The sequence below is a fragment of the Rhinolophus sinicus genome, chromosome 4, assembly GCF_057876585.1.
Source record: "Rhinolophus sinicus isolate RSI-liver-muscle chromosome 4, RSI-T2T, whole genome shotgun sequence".
NCBI classification, from domain to species: domain Eukaryota; kingdom Metazoa; phylum Chordata; class Mammalia; order Chiroptera; family Rhinolophidae; genus Rhinolophus; species Rhinolophus sinicus.
The window spans coordinates 78174881-78193217 of NC_142504.1; the positions used below are offsets into that span (position 1 = coordinate 78174881).

Sequence of the window (18337 nt, forward strand, 5' to 3'; positions counted from 1 at the left end):
TGTTCTCAGCCTACAGGGCCATTGCACCAAGACCGTGTATGGCAGCTGTGATGACCATCAGGGCAGGGCTCATGCCAGCCTGGGGTCCAAGGCTTGTCTTGTGAGGAATGTGCCCTTGGACACGTCCAGCGCCCCTTTTGCCAAATTAGGCAAAATTAGTTTGATTTAGGTATGAACAAGTTAGGGATTATGAAAGACTGTAAAGTTGTTCTGATTTACCCTGATCTTTTTTCTTAATTACTGTATTAGAAAAAAAATTATTCTACAACTGTGTTATTAACCTTTTATCTGAAAGGCGGAGGGTTTAGGGCAAAGGGGAAGGAGTGGGATTTGGCTAACTGTTCGAATTATCTATTATTTTAACCCTTGCAGAAAACCTTTCCAAAATGCATGATACCTCCCTTCCTTCATAAGTAGGGTGAACCCAGTCAAATCTTTGAGTCTTTCAGGATATTCCTTATGGGACCATGTTGCAGATTTAGACGTGAATGTTCTTGATAGACATCAGATGTTTTAAATATAAGATTGATTTTGAATATGTATACTTACATAGGTCATACCTTAAATGTGGCTTTTAAAATCACTTATTAGTTTGTATTCTTAGTATAATAGAAAGAGCATGGACTTTAGAATCAGACAGACCTGGGTTAAATTGCGACTCTGCTTTTCTGGCTGTGTGACCTTGGGAAAATTAATTAACCTTTCTGAGCATCTTTTCCATCAACTTTAAAATTCTTACCTACCTTCCAGGGATCCTGCTTGACTTTGCTTTTTATTCATTCATAATGAAGTCAGACAAGAGCCCTGTCTGTTTGAGAAATATTTGTTTTTTGAGAAATGCTATACCATGGCACTGGGGGCCCTGAATTATGTGTTTCACTCATCTATTGCTGTGCAGTAAATCACCCCAAAACTTAGTGGCTTAAAACAGCCAGGGTTATTTCTCACAATTGTGTGGGTTAGCTGTGCAGTCTTTCTGCTGGACTTGTTGGAGGGTATATGGGGACAGCTGGGCATCTCTTTCCACGTGGTCTTTCATCCTCAAAGAGGCCACACTGGGTGCCTCACGTGGTGGTGTTAGGGTTCCCAGAGGGTGAAAGTGGGAACCACAAAGCCTGTTTGTGACCTGGGTTCAGAAATCCCACACCAGCACTGTCACTTCATTCTGCTGGTTAAAGCAAGTCATGAGGCCCTTAACTGATTTCAGTAATGAAAGTGCTGTGACAGACAAACACAGCTAAAATAGAGAATAGGAGAGGAGCGGGGAGCCCATTTGCACAAGTTGGTTGGGGAAGACCTTCCTAGGAGTTGACTTTGGACTGAGACCTGAAGGATGAGGAGAACCAGGGGAGAGGCATTACAGGCAAAGGGAATGGACAGAGCAAAGGTCCTGAGGTAGCAAAGCACTTGTTTGTGGGTTGGAAGCAGCCTGACTGAAGGGAAGGCCTTGTGCCTGGAGGATTAAGTGAGGCAATCTGAGGGAAGCCCCTAAAAGCCACAGCTGGTACGTAGTAGGGCTAAATTTATGTTTGTTTCTTTTCTGGTAAAACATGGAAGGTAGAATGAAACATGTTTCATTCAAGATTGTCATTAGATAGAAATCTATTAAATTGAAGTTTTACTGTGCAAGGCTCAGATTTGGAAAAAAATAAAGTGTTTCCACAAGAGTAGGTGTTAAAAGATTGTAGCTCTTTTGCAAACTAATCCCCACTCTGGATGATTCTTGATGGCATCTCTGACCTTTCCTGAACATTTGTTTTATTTCTCTTTGAAATGTGGTCTTTAGGCTTAAGAATGTCTGTTAAGTCATAGATAACTTATAATCTATGTTTCCATGTTGGAAACCTGGGGGTAAGGAGAGACTGAAAAAGGGATGGAGGAGGGGAACGCCTCTGAAAGACCCTTCTCCTTCACAGGATGTGACTGTAACCTGGAAGGAGTTCTCCCCGAAATATGTGATGCCCGTGGAAGATGCCTGTGCCGCCCTGGGGTTGAGGGCCCTCGGTGTGATGCCTGCCGCTCAGGTTTCTACTCCTTCCCTATTTGCCAAGGTAAGTGGGCAACACATTGCATTGTGCTCGTTCATCCCCCAAGATAAATTTCCTCCTAAGGAAATGAAGAGGTTCTTTCTGGCAGAGCTGTGTGGCCCACAGTTCAATAAATGATCCCCTGGTTTATATATGTGTGTTACATGGGCCATGTGTCCTCTTACATGGGCCATGTCACCTCCCTTCTTTTGTTTTTCAAACCACCTTGCCTCCCCCCTGGTGGTCAAGCACAGCGGCTTTGGAGTCAGGTGACAGGGTGCAAATCTTGGCTCTGGAGAGAAGGTGGTACCCAAGCAGTGTTTAGGAACTTGCCAGGCAGACAAGGAGAGGAGGCAGGGCATGCCAGGGAGAGGAACAGCATGCACAAACCACAAACTCCTCCCTCCCCACTGTTCTGTGTGCTAGTATCCCATCCTAAGGAGCACGGCAGGCAGGAGGAGGGGGTGTCTGGCCTGGTCCATAGAGCATGATAGGTGTGTGGTAAATGGGGAGGGTGAATGAGCACATGAATGGATGGATTTGCCCAAATTCTTTTCTGCCTCCTCTCCACTCCCTACCATTCTTCTTCTTCCAGTGGGTGTTGTAAGGAAAGAGAGGGGAAAGAAGAAGAGAAAGTTATCAGTCAGGGCGCAGGGCAGGAGCTGAACACCACTGCAGGTATTATAAACAGACAGGGACTTGATATAGGTAATTAGGTGCTAACCCGAGTTGTTAAGGGCTCCCAATAGAATGGCTGAGTATTAAGCCCAGACTGCTGTAGTGCAGCTCAAGGATAGAAGAACTGCAGTCCTGCTGCCTCCATGGCCATCTCTTGGCACCCACGAAGCCAGGCAGGGCACAGCTGCAGAAAGGCTCAACAAGCCACAGGAAGGCACTTCTTATTTGCCAACCCCGCTGGCATCCAGGCATCCAGTACCCCACTTCAGAAGACTCTGAGAAGTGCTGTTTCTAGCTTTCCAGCCTCTGTGTAAGGCTAGAATTGCTATTGAGCCATCTTGCCTGCAAGGTAAGTGACATAAGGAACTGTGCATATGGGACGGAAGCAGGAAAAACCTATCTGGGAGCTGGTGGACAAAGTGACAAAGAGCAAGGTTCGCACTGGCTACCAACATGGGCAACTTACTTAACCCATCTGTTCCCCATAATGTGCTGTGCAGGTTACATATGTTCTGACATGTAAAGCTCCGACAGCCTGGGAAGCACTCACTTGTATGGTAGCTGGTATTCCTTATGCCCGCCCCATTTTGCCCTCTGCATCATTTTAAGAACCTGCAGCCCCAATAGTGGTTCATCTCCCTGTTTGCATCGATGTCCGTGTGTCACATCCCAAGCCCCTCCTTTCCCCCTGCCCTCTGGCACACCCTGTTCATGGGCCTGTGTCCGTCATCTCCACTTCTCAGCCTTTGCCCCTCTGGGACCTCAGAAGCTCTTGGCAGTCACTGCCCAGAGATTTGGTCAACTGGCAGGTGGGAAGGTAAGGAAAGGAAGGGGGTGTCTTTTCTTTCTCTGCCTTGACGTCAACCCGAGAAATTTAGTATTAGAAGTTGGAAAGCCCAAGGCATTTTCCATGGAAACATCAGCACGTGTGTTGCTAATTTTTGAACGGTGTGAATCACACTAGAGGTGGATCTTGTGCCAAATGGGCTTTGCGGTCTGGGGAGATAACCTTGTCCTTGATCATATTGTCTCTGTGGGAAGATGTCCCAAATAATGAAGTTTTGGAGTACAAGCTGAGGATGCCGACGTTTATATTTTAAGCTGGAGACACGGAGTGTCTCATTGACAACATGAAGAACTAGCAGAAGGGAGGTGGGATGGAGACCTTACGTTTCAGATGTCCACTAGAGTCCAAGCTTAGAGGAGCTAGTACTGAGAGTAGGCAAGATTATGTGTAGTGAAGATGAGGTCTATTCAACAAAAACAGGAGGAGAAGCGTTGGGTCAGCCAAGTCATTTATCTCATTCTCCTCCACCAAATATTAAACCGGGTCTAGTACAGGTAAGCATTATCTAGGCACCTTTTGTTTTTTTGAACACTTCCTCAATTATATCTTAAACGTAAGCTTTTTAGGGGCAAGAAGCGGACAAGAGTATCTCGTGTTAATTTTCTACATAACCTACTGACAATCATGTTAGTTTTACTTTAGCTGCCATCCTTTTAGCAAAAGCAAAATATTCTTGGGGATAAGTATTTCAAAGGTTTCTTTTTTTCCTCCTCTGTACTAGCCACAACTACAGAATTATTCTGGTAGAATAAATTAAAAATATTCTAACCTAGTCATTCACTTGGGCAAGGTTGTCAGATTGTGCCTTTGTGTTTACGGATTCAAAGGTAAACAGTAATACAACATTTTAAGAATGTCCTTTTCCACATTTCTTCACTAGTAGAACAAATCATTTTAAGGTAGGTAGAAAATGCAAAGGTGTATTCAGAATAAAATAGAAGGTAGACGAAACTTCCAGAACAACTGAGTAAGGGGCTCAGTAGACCCTTTCTCCAGCAAAATAAAATTTTACTTGGTGAAAAATTTTAAAAACTCATTTAAAGTCTCTAGAAATTGTCCTAGAGCACACAGCAAATGAAGAAACATTTATTTCAGAAAAATTTCAATTTCTGTAAGAACAATGAATCTATGAAGTATGACAATTAAGTTTGCAAACTCATCCTAGAAAAAGTGCTACATACCTCATTGCTGAATATCACCATGTCACCTTCGAAGTACTCCCCTCAGGAAGCTATGCACCGATGCCAGCACCTAATCCACCCTTCAAAGCAATTTTGGAACTCTTTTTCTGGAATGGCCATCAGAGCTGTCATCGTATTACCCTTGGTGTCCTGAATGTCATCAAAATATCTTCCTTTCGATATTTCCTTTACCTTTGGGTAAAGAAAGAAGCCATTGGGGGCCAGACCAGGTGAGTAGGGAGGGTGTTCCAATACAGTTATTTGTTTACTGGCTAAAAACTCCCTCACAGACAGTGCCATGTGCGCTGATGCATTGTCGTGATGCAAAAGCCATGAATTCTTGGCGGAAAGTTCAGGACATCTAACTTTTCACACAGCCTTTTCAGCACTTCCAAATAGTAAACTTGATTAACTGTTTTTCTAGTTGGTACAAATTCATAATGAATAATCCCTCTAATATCAAAAAAGGTTAGCAACATCGTTGCAACAAAGTTCACGAATTTATGATATTAGAGCTCCATTACCCCCACCCTCAACTCTGTGTTATAGAAGCTCTACCCTGGGCAGGTACATCCAAGAAGATGGGGGTTCATTCTCTTCAAAACTCCCAGTCTGGGGCTACGGAGTCATTTCAGGAGGGGTAGGCTGCTGACATTTCTCATTGCTCCTGCCCTTTGCTGCAGAAGTCTGTTCCAGGCAGACTCAGCAGAGAGGACCAGGTCTCTCTTTTCCCACCCAGCTCCCATTCGTATGGTGGAGACTCTACACCAAGTACTACAGGCTGAGTATACTGGGGCCCCGATCACTCCACCCCAACTGGCCCATAGAGTGGTGCTTCCAAGCTAGTGTAGGCTAGCTGAGAAGACCACTGTCTCCCCCAGTGACTCGTCGTAGAGCAGAGAGTCATTTCAATAAAAGTAGATCCTCATCTTCACCTCTGGTGGCACAGTGGTTCTGCAGAGGCAGGAGGAAATGTGGGTCATAATGATAAAGAGTTCTGAAGCTCTGTCTGAGGGGACTGGCTGTTTAAACAGAGTAGAGAACTCCATACCTAAAGGTATTGTGGGAAAACAATGTGGATCTTGGTGTATAACACTGAAAAGGAGGCTGGTAACTCTGACACAAGCAAAACTGCAGAGCAGCCGGCAGATTAATAGAATCAGAGAGAGCGCAGCCAAGAAGAGCCTATCTGATATCACAGATAAATGTGGAGGTAAAAGAGGTTGTACTCATGCACTAGGCTGTACCCTCTCAGGCAAAATTGGAGCAAGATATGGGGTAGACTCAAAACACCCCAAGCTGCTCATAAATCCATCAACAGGGTGGAAGCCTCATTAGCACAGGAGGTTTAAGCACAACCTCTAACAAGCTGTTCTGACACAGGGCAACTCCTAGTGAGTCAAGCTTAAAAATAATATCATAGCTATCCCTGCCCTTCTAGAACTGTATGATGCGCTCTCAGCAGAGATCACAGAGGCAGATCTAAACTAGTCATTTCTGGCTGAACCTACGGGGGGAAATGTAAACTCCCCAAACTTTGATAGCATCCTACAAGCCACACACATATCCAATGGGAAAGGGTAAAAATATGACTGACTAAGGAAGTTTAAGCACCACCTTCAACCAATAAATTACTTGTACTGACCCAGGAGTGACCCTGAGGTAGCCAGGCCAGAAGACAAAAACAGGGGGAAAATCTGAGTAAGAACATTAGAGACTGAACATTGCAGGGGAAATAGACTTTGCAGAATTAGTTCAGCCAAGTCACTAAACAGATAACCAACCAACTGAATGATAACAACAAGCCTGGTGGTGGTGGGTCAGCCAGAGTTGCTACAATATAGTACATAAAATATCCAGTTTCTTTTTTAAAAAATGAGATGTGCAAAGAAACGGGGAAGTATGATCCATACAGGAAAAAAGCAGCCAATAGAAATTGCTTTTGAATGGGCTCAGATGATGGACTTAACAGACCAAAACAGTTATTATAAATGTGCAAAGAACTAAAGAAAACCATGTTTAATTAATTAAAGGAAGGTATCATGACTCTCGTCAAATAGAGAATATCGGTGAAAAGATAGAAATTATTTTAAAAAGCTAAATGAGAATTCTGTAGTTGAAAAGTATAATTGGAACGAAAAATTCACTAGAGGGATTCCAGAGTAGATTTGAGCTGGCAGAAGAATCAGCAAACTTGATGACAGGTTATTAGAGATTATTCAGTCTGAAAACAGTGAGAACAAGAATGAAGATAAATGAACAGAACCTCAGAGAAATATGGGGCACTATTAAGTGCACTGACATATGTTCTGGGAACATCAAAAGGAAATGAGAGAGAGAAAGGGCCAGAAAAAAATCGTCAAAGAAATAATGGCAGAAAACTCCCCAAATCTGATGAAAAACAGCCTAGACACCTAAGAACCTCAATAAACTTCAAGCAAGATAAATACCAAGAGATCCACACTCAGACACATCGTAGTTTAAATGTTGAAAGACAAAGACAAAGAGAAAATCTTGAGAGCAGCAAAAGAAAAATGACTCACCACATACAAGGGAACCTCAGATAGAATATTAACTGACTTCTCATCTGAAACAATGGAGGCTTAGAAGTCAGTGGCAACACATATTCTAAGAACAGAAGTAAAAATTATTAACCAAAAATCTTATACTCTTCAAAATTATCTTTCAAAATCAAGGCATTCTCTTATTAACAAAAACTGAGAGAAATGCAACTAGCAGACCTGCCTTACAAGAAATATTAAAGGAGGTTCTTCAGGCCGAAAACAATCGACCCCAGAGAGTAATTGGAATCCACATGCAAAAATAGTGTTGGTGAAAGTAATTATGAAGGTGTATTAGTCTGCTTGGGATACTGGAATAAGATACCACAGCCTAGGTGACTTAAACAACAGGCATTTATTTTCTCACAGTTCTGGAGGCTAGAACTGCACAATCAAGGTGCCAGAAGATTTGATTTCTGGTGGTACTCTCTTCCTAGCTACAGATGGCTACCTTTTCCCTGTATCCTCACATGACGTTTCCTCTGTGCATGTGGAGAGAGGGAAAGATATCTGGGGTCTCATCCTTTTCTTATAAGGACATCTATCCTACAGGATTAGGGCCCCATTCGTATGTTCTCATTTAAGCTTATAATTACCTCCTTAAAGACCCTATTTCCAAATACATTTTCATTGGAGGTAAAGCTTTAACCTTCTCTTCCTGTTTTTTTGGGAACATATTCAGTCCATAATAGTAAGTAATTAAAAAGACAGTAGAATTGCAAATTTTTATCCTTTCTTGTCTTTATTTATTTTAAAAGAAATTGTACAAGACTGTATATATACATGCATACCGTGTTTCCCCGAAAATAAGACCTAGCTGGACCATCAGCTTTAATGTGTCTTTTGGAGCAAAAATTAATATATTATCTTATATTATCTTATATTATATTATTATATTATATTACCAGGTCTTATGTTATATTAAAATAAGATCCAGTCTTATATTATATTATATAAGACCGAGTCTTATATTAAAATAAAATCAGGTTTTATATTAATTTTTGCTCCAATAGACACATTAGAGCTAATGGTCCAGCTAGGTCTTATTTTCAGGGAAACACAGTATATATTGTTATGTCTATAACATACAGAAATGTAATATATTTCACAATGATAGCCCAAAGAAGCTGGGTGAGAACAAAGCTATATTGGCGTAAGGACATGACAGGAAATCCACAGGAAGAAATAAAGAGAACCAGGAAGGATAAATGAAAATGTTTAGTAAGACACTCTATAAATATATACTTGCTCTCTTTTCTTCTACCAGTTTTTTTTTTAAGGACATAGGTTATATAAATTACCAATTTAACAATATGTTGTTGGGTTTTAAGCTATATAGACATAATATGTATAACAATAATAGCACAAAAAATGGGAACAGGATTGGAGCTATATAGGAGTAAGTTTTCTGTACGTCACTGGAACTAAGTTAATATAAATCTGAAATACATTCTGATTAGATGTATTTTGTAAGCTCCAGAGCAACCACTAAGATGATGACTCAAAAAATAATTGAAAAGTCATTAAAGGAAGTAAAATGCAACACTAGAAAATATCCATTTAATTAAAAGAAGGCAATAAAAGAGGAATAGAGGAACAAAAACACATGAGACATAGAAAACAAAATGCAAAATGGCGGAGGTAAATCTAACCATATTAATAAATGTTAATGGAGTCTACCTCATACCATATACAATATTAAGCCAACATGAATTAAAAAACCTAAATGTAAGAGCTAAAACTATAAAACAACTAGAAGGACACATAGATATCCGAGGTCTGACAATTATGTTCGCAAACTTGCCGCCATGTACTTACATTGGCAACACTGTACAAATAGCTCATTAAGGTTTCATGACCTTGATATATCAGTGTCTCACAGCTGTGTTCCTGTCGTCCTTTGGCAGTGTCTTGCTGAGTGACGTTCATTATTGTGTTTGGGTGTTTTTGTGTGCAGTTGCGAGAATATCTGAGCTTAAATTAGAGCAATGAACAAACATTAAATTTCTTGTTAAACTTGGCAAGCATGGAAATAAAATAAGAGACATGTTAGTCCAAGTTTATGGAGATAATGCCATGAAGAAAACGGCCGTGTACAAATGGAGTAAACATTTTTCTGAGAGGAGAAAACACATCACTGATGAAAAGAGGGCAGGGCAGCCACTAATGAGCAGAACTGAAGAAAACGTTGCAAAAATTCATCGAATTGTGCATCCAAATCATTGGCTGACTGTGCGAAGTATAGCAGACCAAGTAAACATCAATAGAGAAACAGGAAAATCTTAACTGAAATTATTGGCATGAGAAAGGTGTGTCCGAAAATGGTCCCAAAGGAGCTCACCAATGAACAAAAGCAGAGGAGAGTCGAAGTTTGTCAAGACCTTTTGGAGAGGCAAGATGATGCTTTAGGCCGTGTTATTACTGGTGATGAAACATGGGTGTACCAATATGACCCTGAAACAAAGTGTCAAAATGCACAATGGAAGTCAGCCAATTCTCCGTGACCAAAATTGTTCCGTCAGTCCAAATCAAGAGTCAAAACAATGTTGCTAACCTTTTTTGATATCAGAGAGATTATTCATTATGAAATTGTACCAACTGGACAACCAGTTAACTACGTTTACTATTTGGAAGTGCTAAAAAAGCTGTGTGAAAAAGTTAGACGAAAATGACCTGAACTTTTTGCCAACAATTCATGCCTCTTGCATCACAACAATGCACCAGTTCACACAGCACTGTCTGTGAGTTTTTAGCCAGTAAACAAATAACTGTATTGGAACACCCTTTTTACTCACCTGATCTGGCCCCCAATGACTCCTTTCTTTACCCAAAGATAAAGGAAATATTGAAAGGAAGACATTTTGATGACATTCAGGACATCAAGGGTAATACGACAACAGCTCTGATGGCCATTCCAGAAAAAGAGTTCCAAAATTGCTTTGAAGGGTCGACGTTGGTGCATAGCTTCCCAAGGGGGCTACTTTGAAGGTGACCATAGTGATATTCAGCAATGAGGTATGTAGCACGTTTTCTAGGATGAGTTCATGAACTTCGTTGTCAGATCTGGTGTATACAATGGAATACTACTCAGTCATAAGAAAAGATGAAATACTGCCATTTGCAACAACATGGATAGATCTTGAGATTATCATGCTAAGTGAAATAAGTTAGAAAAAGTCAAGAGCCATATGATTTCACTTATATGTGGAATATAAAACTGAAAGCAGCAAACCAACAAGACAAACAAAAATTCATAGACATAGACAACAGTTTAGTGGTTACCAGAGAGTAAAAGTGGAGGGGGGAAGGAAGAAGAGAGTAAACAGAGTCAAATATATAGTGATGGAAGGAGAACTGACTCTGGGTGGTGAACACACAATGCAATATATAGATAGATGATGTGTTATAGAATTGTACACTTGAGATGTATATAATTTTAGTAGACAATGTCACCCCAATACATTTAATACAAATTTAAAAATAAATGAAATAAATTAAAAAATTTAAAAATAAAAATAAACAGAATTTGAATACAAATTTTTCAAAAGAAGATATATACAAATGACCAATAAGCATGTGAAAAGATGCTCAACATCATTAGTTTACAAGGTAAATATGAATTGAAACTATAATGAAATAGCATTTCATATCCACTAGAAAGGCAGAAAATAATAAACAAGTCTTGGCAAGGATGTGAAGAAATTTGAATCCTCATACACTGCTAGTGGGAATGCAAAATGGTACAGTCATTTGGAAACAGTTTTACTTTTTCTCAACAAGTTAAACAGAGCAACCATATAACCCAGAAAATCCACTCCTAGATATATATGAAAACATATATCCACACAATAATTTGTATACAAATGTCCATAGCAGTATTAGTCAAATAGCCAAAAATGTCATAAAATGTCATATAGTCATACTATGAAATATTATTTGGCCCCCCCAAAAAACACCCAAAAAGCATGAAGGTCTGATATGTGCTACAACATGGATGAACCTTGAAAAAATTATGCTAAGTGAAAGAAGCTGGTCACAAAGGACCACGTATTCATATGAAATGTCAACAAGAGGCAAATTCATAGAGACATAAAGTAGATTAATGGGTGCTGAGGGCTGGGGGTGGGGTGGGGCATGGCAGAGATAAGCAATAAGTATTTACTAATGAGTATGGGGTTTCTTTGAGGAGGGACAAAAATGTTGTAAAATTAAATTATGCTGATGGTTGCACAACACTGAATGTGTTTAAAACATTGCAGTGTATGTTAAATGGATGAATTGTATGGTATATGAATTATGTGTCAATAAACCTGTTTGTTTTTTTCCTAAAATAACACAGAATGAAGGAAGAATTCGACACATTAGAGCAGAGTATTTCCTCTCCAGACACACATCAATCTTATCTCTCCATTAATTGACTCCCATTTCTCCTGGTATCTTTTACAACAGTGATAAAACAATATGCATTCGAATTTTAGACTTAAAAGTAATTTAAATTAGTTGTTTTATAGCAACTGTTCCGAGACCCAGGAGAGTAAGTGAAAGCTATATAGTTGCAGGGTAATGAGCACCACGCCTATTTCTTGACTCCCAGGCTAGATTACCACAGGAATTATAGTCTCTTCCTTAAACACCTTCAGCACCTAGAGGTCCCAGGACATCAAAAAGCATGAGGACTTGACCTCCAACACACAGTTTTACAAACTGCAGGTCATTGTCCTTTATTGGATGGAGAAATAAGTTTAGTGGGTATAGACCAGCATTAGAGTGAAATAGAATGAACTAGAAATTATTAGAAAGCAGCGAAAATAGTCATGGAAAGCAATGTTTTGTGAAGTTCTTGTTCGTTGTTACCTACGAGTATGTTTTAAGTATATCTGTCTATTTCTATATCTATATCTATTTATCAAGGTGTGTCTATATATCTATCAAAGTGTGTGTGTGTGTGTGTGTGTGTGTGTGTGTGTGTTGGGTTGCAGTGCAAAATGTATCTTAGTGTGGATATGGCTAAAAAAGTTTAAAAGCTGCTGTGTTAAATGATCCTGGAGGATTTTGTCTGTGCTTTTGTGTAGTTTGTCACTTTTGTTTTATTCTGCTCCTTGGCCTTTTGGCTTCACACTTTCAAATAGTTACAGCCTGGAGTCGTAAAGCATTTGGGTGATTTTAGTATCTCTCTTTCCCCGAGAAATGGTTGCTCAGTAAGTTGCAGCAATAACCTGAGAAGCCCCAATTCATCTGAAGATATTCCTATGTCAGTGCACACTGGGTAATTCCTTCCCAACCCTGTTCAAGGGGCAAGAAACGCGCTGTCGTATCTTTTGCACATTATCTACCAGGCAGGAGCAAGGACCAAAGACAGAAGCATAAGGAACTAGTGTAAGACCTTGTTTTATCTTTAGTCCACAGTCTTATCTTTACTCTTCCGCCTTCAATTTAGCAAGAAAGAGGGAGTGTCTACATGTCAACGTGCTGTCACCTTTACATCCCTGACTCAAGAGCATGGGTCAGGGGTCTGACCTTAGGAAGAAGCTACCTAGAAATATAAGCGGCAGACACAGTTACCTTTTAAAAATGTTTGAATTTGATAAATAGATTGAGCTTGGGGTCTTTTGTGGGGAAACAATAATAAGATAATTAGGATTTTGCAAATGTCTGCAATAACCTACACTTTTATTGGAGTCACTCAAATGAGAATCATCTCAGGTTCTTGATATAAATATCAAGAAAACTTTTCTTGCATTTAGAAGCAAATACAAGGGAAATATTTTAAAAATCATCCATATCAGTCACTCCTTTTTTTGGAGGGGGGGCGGGGGAAGTTCAATTACTTATTTTTTTAAGTTTATTGAGCTGACAATTGATAGTACAGTTACATAGGTTTCAGGTGTACAATTCTGTAATCCATCATCTATATATCACATTGTGTGTTCATTACCCAGAGTCAGGTCTCCTTCTATCACCATATATTTGATCCCTTTTACCCTTTAAAAAATTTTTAAATTGAAATATTGACTCTAAACTATGACTGATGCAAAATTCCAAGGCCAAGTTGCCATACACAGATTTTCAAAGGAAATGCCTGGAGACCTGTTCCATAGACTCTAGCCTCTCACACTGAAAGGAATGTAAAAAGGTTAGGAGAGTAGAGGAGAGAGACTTTGGGCAGGTGGACACCTCTGGAGAACACTGTGCTGTAAACCTCTACTCAAGAGGGTGGTGGATGCTTACTCCTCACCTCAGACCTAATGAAGGGCCTTTCATAGGATGCCTCAAGTGGGGCAGAGATGCCTGGGCCAGACTTTGGTTTCGGAAATCCATAGGCTGAGAACTAGATGACTCTTGCTTGGTGTCAGAGCAGATGGAGTACTGCTGCATTGGAAATAGCCCGGGATATGGGTGTTTCCATGGCCATATGTGGGAGAGCCAGCGTCGGGTGGCTTGGATTCTGTCCACCTAGAGGCAACAGGAGACTTCACCCACTGAAGCTAACATTTCTACCCAGATGTCTGTTCTAAACGATAGTGTGTTGATAGGAAATGTGAGGTTCAGTAAGGCTAACAGATCAGGAGATAATTGCCATTGAAAAATAGTTTGTTACTCACAGATTCCAAGAGGCATGCCATGGAGGGTGGGGGGGGGGGGGAATACCAGGTTTGGTCGGGGCACAGGAAGAGAGAGGAACTGTGGGCAGGAGACTTTATTGTGGTTTCTGCAGGAAGGAATGGATGAGGCAGGGTGAACAAGCTTAAGACTGGCTAGTTGGAACAATTTCAGCAGGCTCTGGGGTATAGGGGCTGTGTCTGTTTGTTTGGAGTGATTAGGGCAGGGCTGTAGAGGCCTGGAGTGTGACAGCCAATAGGGGAGTTGGTTGGGGTGTGGGCTCTGCATTGGTGGGTTTTCATTTGAAAAGTGCAGTCTCTGGGCTCTCCAGGAATTGGCTAACCCTGACAGAGGTGGTCCCGCCAATATCAGCAAGGCCTCAAGATATCAAAGCATCAGAATACAGAAAATAAAAGACATGGTTAATGTATTACCCAGGGGCTAAGGAAATTGTGGGCTGAAGAAAGAGTCACAAACAACAGGAATCCAGAAGCACCCATAACTTGGGGGCATGGCAATGGCAGGAGGGAGGTACCCAGTAGAGAACCACCAGGAGGCCCTAGACAGGCCTTGGAAGAAGAGTCAGTTTCAGATGTCTTCAGGGCTGGGGGAAGGATAACAATGCTTTCCCCTTATCTCTTCTTCCCCACCCCTCCCCAAACTTCTCAGATGTGAAATTGAAACCAACAATGTAGAAAGAATGCCCAGCCCCTCAATATCACCACCACCACCACCACCACCACCACCACCACCACCACCACCACCACCACCACCACCACCTTTTCCCATTGTAGACTTTTGTCCTGAGTCAGGTCAGAGCTGGGGGAGGGAAGATGTGAGCTTAAACTGGGTTTCAACTTAAGGGATTGCCCTCTACCCTAAGTATGTTAAAAAGCCCTATAATTTACTAGAATTTTCATCTAGGTGCAGCGGGACAATCACCCACACTGAAAAAGGTCGAAAGGGCCATGGGATTTAGTTTACACCAAGAGTTGTACTTGTTCAATGCACTAGTTGTACAACACACAGTTGCATCTCCATGTAGCTTAATTTATCATGGTTTCCTTAAAGGGACACCATGATTCTGATATGTTTCTAGGAACTGCATTCATTTTTAATGCTATACCTATTTAAACACAGATTTATATAATAAACTCAAACCTCTGACGATTGTTTTCCTCTTAAAAAAAAAAAAAATCACTGAACTGCAGAAAAGTACTATTTCACCTGGCTGGGACTAGGCTCTCTGGATCATGGATATGGAGCAAAAGTGAGAATCAAGCAGTAAGATCCCCCAATCCTCTATTGCCTCTGCAAAGACAAAAGGCACACCCAATAATATGTGCACTAAAATCCATGTATTTCAGTACTAAAAGAATCCCATAGGCCCTCTCTCAGCCTATTCTTTTTTTTTTTTTTTTTTTAAATAATTGTACTAAGTTTAATTATTTGTTTTCCAAGCCAAACCCATGGCGAATTAGAAACATAAAATCAGAAGGGAGGGGAAATTGTTAAGGAAAGACACTAACAGTACGGGAGGAAACAGAATAACAGACATGAAATTTAAATCTGTAGCAGTCTGAGGCCAAGTTAATGGAGAATGAATAATCCTGTCCAATTCAGGAAGGTACTGACAGTATTACTATTAGAATAAGTAGATGAGCACTGTAATGGTGGCCCTGGATCATAAGGTCATAGTTAAATTATGTCTAAATACGCGTTTCAGATTGAAGGATGGTATATAATACATTTTAGTAAGAGTACTGTTTAGAAGGAGACCTGACTCTGGGTGGTGAACACACAATGCAATATATAGATGATTTATTATGGAATTGTACACTTGAAACCTATATAATTTTACTAACCAATGTCACCCCAATAAATTTAATTTAAAAAAGGACTTTTAAAATGAGAACATTTTAGTGATTAAAGAGTCAGTTATGAGTGTATAGTTTCATATGACAGAAAACTTGACCTAAAGTAGTTTAAGGCAAAAAGAGTTTGTTGGATGTAATTGAACAGTCCAGGCATATTTGTTTTCAGGAAGAAATTGACCCAGAGGCTCAGAAGCTGGTGGCCAGGTCTGTTTTCTTCCATCTTTTAACTATGCTATCTTGTAGTATCTTGGCTTCATTCTGAGGCCTCAGGTCATGGTAGGAAGGTAACCAACAGTTCTTACACATACATTGCTGTGGACTGAATTGTGCCCCCTCAGATTCATATATTGAAGCCATAACCCCCAAATGTGAGTGTACGAGGTCTGTTAATTAAGTTCACCAACTTGCCACGGTGCGCTTACACTGGCAGCCTGTACAAACAGCTCAGTAAGGTTTCATAACCTTGGTATTTCAGTGTCTCACAGCAGTGTTCGTGTGGACGTGTGTCCGTGTCTTGCTGAGTGATGTTCATTATTGTTGTCGCATGTTTTGTGTGCCATTGGGAGAATGTCTAAGCTTGAATTAAAGCACTGAACAAACATTAAATTTCTTGTTAAACTTGGCAAGAGTGGAAGTGAAGTCAGGGAGATGTTAGTCCAAGTTTATGGGGATAATGCCATGAAGAAAACGGCGGTATACAAATGGATCAAATGTTTTTCTGAGAGGAGAGAACATGACACTGATGAGGACAGGTCAGGGAAGCCAGTAATGAGCAGAACTGACAAAAACATTGCAAAAATTCATTGAATTGTGTGTCCAAATCGTCAGCTGACTGTGAGAATCATAGCAGGCCAAGTAAACATCGATAGGGAAACAGGAAAATCTTAACTGAAAATCTTGGCATGAGAAATGGCAAAAATGGTCCCGAAGGAGCTGACTAATGAACAAAAGCAAAGAAGAGTTGAAGTTTGCCAAGACCTTTTGGAGAGGCAAGACGATGTTTTGGGCTGTGTTATCCCTGGTGATGAAATATGGGTGTACCAATAAGACCCTAAAACAAAGCATCAAAGTGTACAATTGAAGTCAGCAAATTTTCCATGACCAAAAATGTTCTGTCAGTCTAAATCAAGAGTCAAAATGTTGTTGCTAAACTTTTTGGAAATCAGAGGGATTATTCATTATGAATTTGTACCAACTGGACAAAGAGTTAACCATGTTTACTATTTGGAAGTGCTAAAATGCTGCATGAAAAAGTTAGATGAAAACAACCTTAACTTTTTGCCAACAATTCATGGCTCTTGCCTCACGACAATGCACTAGCTCACATGGCATTGTCTGTGAGGGAGGTTTTAGCCAGTAAACAAATAATTATATTGATACACCTTTCCTACTCACCTGATCTGGCCCCCAATGTCTTCTTTCTTTCTTTCTTTCTTTATTTATTTTTTATTGGAGAATATTGGGGAACAGTGTGTTTCTGCAGGACCCATCAGCTCCAAGTCAAGTCATTGTCTTCAGTCTTCAATCTAGTTGTGGAGGGCGCAGCTCACTGGTCCATGTGGGAATCAACCCAGCGACAGCGACCTGAGTGTTATGAGCACTGCACTCTAACCCACTGAGCCCTCTGGCTGCCCCCCCCCCCAATGACTTCTTTCTTTACCTGAAGATAAAGGAAATAATGAAAGGAAGACATTTTGATGACATTCAGGACGTCAAGCGTAATATGACAACAGCTCTGATGGCAAGTCTAGAAGAATTCCAAAACTGCTTTGAAGGGTAGAGTAGGTGCTGGCATTGGTGCATAGCTTCCTGAGGGGAGTACTTTGAAGGTGACTACTGATATTCAGCAATGAAGTATGTAGCACTTTTTCTAGGATGAGTTCACAAACTTAAACGTCAGACATTGTATTTGGAGTAAAGAAGAAATTTAGATTAGATGAGGTGATCAAAGGGTGAAGCAGTGATCCCATAGGATTAGTGTCCTTATAAGTGTCCTTATAAGAAGCTTTCATGCCCTCCCTCTCTTCTCTATCTCTATCTTTATCTCTATCTCCCTCTCTATCTCTATCATCTCTATCTCTATCTCCCTACCACGTGAGGACACGGCAAAAGGCAGCTGTTTGCAAGCCAGGAAGAGAGTTCTCATCAGGAACTGAATCAGCTGACATCTTGATCATGGACTTCCCAACCTCTACAACTGTGAGAAAATAAATGCCTGTCTTTGAAGCTACCCAGTCTGTGGCATTTTATTATGGCAACCTGAGCAGACTAATACATTCATCCTTCTAGGTTCAAGTCTAGGGGAAAAGAGTACAGTATGTGCTCCTCCAGGGCAAGTGTAGCTTTGATTGGACCACATGCCCCTTGGAACCTACCCCCAGGGGCCATGGAATTCAGTGCTCTCACGGCCAAGTCTGACTCCCCGTGTCAGTGGATTTGGGAGTGGCGTCAACACTGTCTGAACAGCATCGACAGAGCCAGGGCAAGAGCAGTTCCCCCATGGCAAAATCAGGGTGCCATAACCAAAAAAAGGGTGGCAAAACTATGTGTCAGAAAAATCCTCACA

The 18337-nt window shown here is 40.7% G+C and overlaps 1 protein-coding gene across 1 annotated transcript in view; it reads left to right on the forward strand.

Annotated features, from left to right (window-relative positions):
- Window positions 1-18337, forward strand: part of LAMA3 (laminin subunit alpha 3) — a 264040-nt gene that overhangs the window by 94711 nt on the left and 150992 nt on the right. The window contains exon 12 of the mRNA XM_088797937.1: window positions 1917-2051. Within this exon, the coding sequence (XP_088654063.1) occupies window positions 1917-2051 (135 nt within the window). The remainder of the gene's footprint in view (window positions 1-1916; window positions 2052-18337) is intronic.